We start from the raw sequence: 2,555 nt of genomic DNA, 5'->3' as shown, positions 1-2,555 counted from the left end.
CCTAGAAAGGTGGAATTTTGTCTGGGAACCGAGGAGATGCATCTGCCAACGCCCCCTGACCTTTCTCAGGAACACTTCAGAGTTTCTGGTTCAGTGGAGAAAAGCAAACTTCCCTCTTCACAACTTGGCCTTGTAATTTCTTCTTACTACAAAACTATTGGTAAGATTTATTAATTAGATGTCCGTTTTCTTTATTTTTTTAACAGCTTATCGATATGTAATTCACATCCCACACAATTTACCCATTTAAAGTGTACAATTCAAAGAGTTCTAGTTAGTCATTGATATGCACAGTCATCACCACAGTCAGCGTTAGAGCGTTTTCATCATGTACTCATTTACAGTATAATCTACATTAATGTTGAAATTGCAATTGGACCTCAAATGTTATTCTTAAAAGTAGGATGAAAGAACTTGAAAATAGATCTATTCAGACCCTTGTAGGCAATGACAGAGCAATGTGGTGATAGAAGCTGCTTCCAGCCCCCTCCTGTTTAAGCCCAGTGTTACAGCCACTGTGTCAGTCCATCTCGTTGAGGGTCTTACTCTTTTTTGCTGACACTCAGCTTTACCAACCACAATGTCCTTCTCCAGAGACTGGTCCCCTCTGATAACGTGTCCAAAGTATGTAAGACAAAGTCTGGCTGTTCTTGCTTCTAAGGAGCATTCTGGCTGTACACAGATTTGTTCGTTTTTCTGACAGTACATGGTATATTCATTATTCTTTGCCAACGCCATCATTCAAAGGCATCAATTCCTCTTAGATCTTCCTTCTTCATTGTCCAGTTTTCACATGCATATGAGGCTATTGAAAATACCATGACTTGGATCAGACTCACCTTAGTCTTCAAAGTGACATCTTTGCTCGTTAACACTTTAAAGAGGTCTTTTGCAGCAGATTTGCTCAGTTTAGTACATCGTCTGGTTTCTTGACTGGGTGCTTCTCTGGGTGTTGATTGTGGATCCAAGTAAAATGAAATCCCTGAGAACTTCAGTCTTTTCTCCATCTATCATGATGTTGCTCATTGAGGATTTTTGTTTTCTTTATGTTGAGGTGTGATCCATACTGAAGGCTGCTATACGTTTGTAGTTTGCATTAAAGAATAATGCAGTTTAAAATACTCTTGCATACCTAAGGAAATATTTTTCAGGAGCTAACATTTGTTCTTTTACTTGATTAAAAATACAGATGTTCTCCAAGCCAGCAATCAAAGTAGTCTGAAGGTCCAGGCACTGCATGAACTTGGAAGTCTTCTCATCTTCGCGGAAAAGAAAAGGTGTTTTTTTTTTTGTTTGTTTGTTTTTAGGAGCTGGTAGAACAAAGGCATACTTTTGTTTTGTTTGAGAAATTTTTTCATTATTGTGAAGAAATATTATCTTTCATAAATTTTAGTTATCCATTAGTGCTTCATTGCCACATTTTAGTCACCAAATGTTACCTGAGAGAAACTGTCATTTTATGAGAAATGAGTGATATTGATTTGTTCTCTAATATTTTAATTAAAATGTTTCTTGAGTGTATTTGTTTTCTCTTTTGGAAGGTAGATTTAACAACATAGTCAAAAAACATGCACTTTGATGCTCTGCTTCTGTTTTAGGGCTGCCTTCAAGTGTTGGTGTCAGGCTCTTGATGACATTTTCAGGAAACCCGATGCGCTCCATACATGGAAGGAGCTGGGCCTGTCGCTCTCTAATACAAGTGACAGCTTCTCACCTCCAGGTTTTAAAGACTACAGTGAAGAATTTCTGTCAAAAGTTGGCATCTGGGGATGTTTGCAAGGAGCAGTCATATCAGCAAAGATCGCCCAGTGAGTGTGATGGAGGAACAATATGCGCAAGACCATATTTGTTTCCATTTGTGGGATAGCCACCTGTGCCATGCAGGGTGCCAGCTGCCTCACTGGACACTTGGGAAATTACATTCCTGTCCTAAAAACATGAATACAGTGATAGAATATTTACTTACTTATTATGATTATTGTTTATGGCTGTCTGCTTTCTTGTAACACCTCTTACCCCCTTGAAATGCGAACGCCACATGGGCATAGGTCTTTACTTTGTTCACTGATATATCCCAAGTGCTAGCACAGAGTTGGCATTTAGTAACTATTTGTTGAACACATGAATGAATGAATGAACTGTTGGTAGGAGAGAAAGAATAATAGTGTGGAGGCTGGCTAACTTGGGCCTAATTGAAGAACCTTGATAATAGCTTTATATTAGGTTTTTAATGTTAAAAATATTAATGCATTTAAATGCTCTAAAAATATTAAACATTAAAACTGTTTAATTCTCTGTCAAGTTTAATATTTTGCATTCCTTCAAAGTCCTCCTTACACACACACACATACACACACACTCGGGTTCTGAGCTTATGACCTAGTAGAACTTGGCAGTGAAGAATAGCAAGGCAGAGGAAGGTTCACAGCTTGTAGGAGCACAGCTAAAGCATTCCTGCCAGAGGGCACCTCAGCTTTGCTGAGCCTCTGAAGTTATTACCTGGTGATTTTAACCAACAGAAGGTCACTTCCTGGTTACACAGCTGGAAGTCTGAC

At 38.7% G+C, this 2,555-nt stretch overlaps 1 protein-coding gene across 1 annotated transcript in view; it reads left to right on the top strand.

Annotated features, from left to right (window-relative positions):
- The window catches only part of CFAP54 (cilia and flagella associated protein 54), a 602,528-nt gene that overhangs the window by 308,748 nt on the left and 291,225 nt on the right, over positions 1-2,555 (top strand). The window contains 1 exon segment of the mRNA XM_042782173.1: positions 1,599-1,848. Coding sequence (XP_042638107.1) covers positions 1,599-1,848 — 250 coding nt within the window.

The sequence above is a fragment of the Orycteropus afer genome, unplaced genomic scaffold (genome assembly GCF_000298275.1).
Source record: "Orycteropus afer afer isolate SDZICR_OR568_19922 unplaced genomic scaffold, OryAfe1.0 scaffold00253, whole genome shotgun sequence".
In the NCBI taxonomy this organism is placed as follows: domain Eukaryota; kingdom Metazoa; phylum Chordata; class Mammalia; order Tubulidentata; family Orycteropodidae; genus Orycteropus; species Orycteropus afer.
Note: the sequence above shows the minus strand (reverse complement) of the source record. Positions and strands in the feature narration are given on the sequence as shown.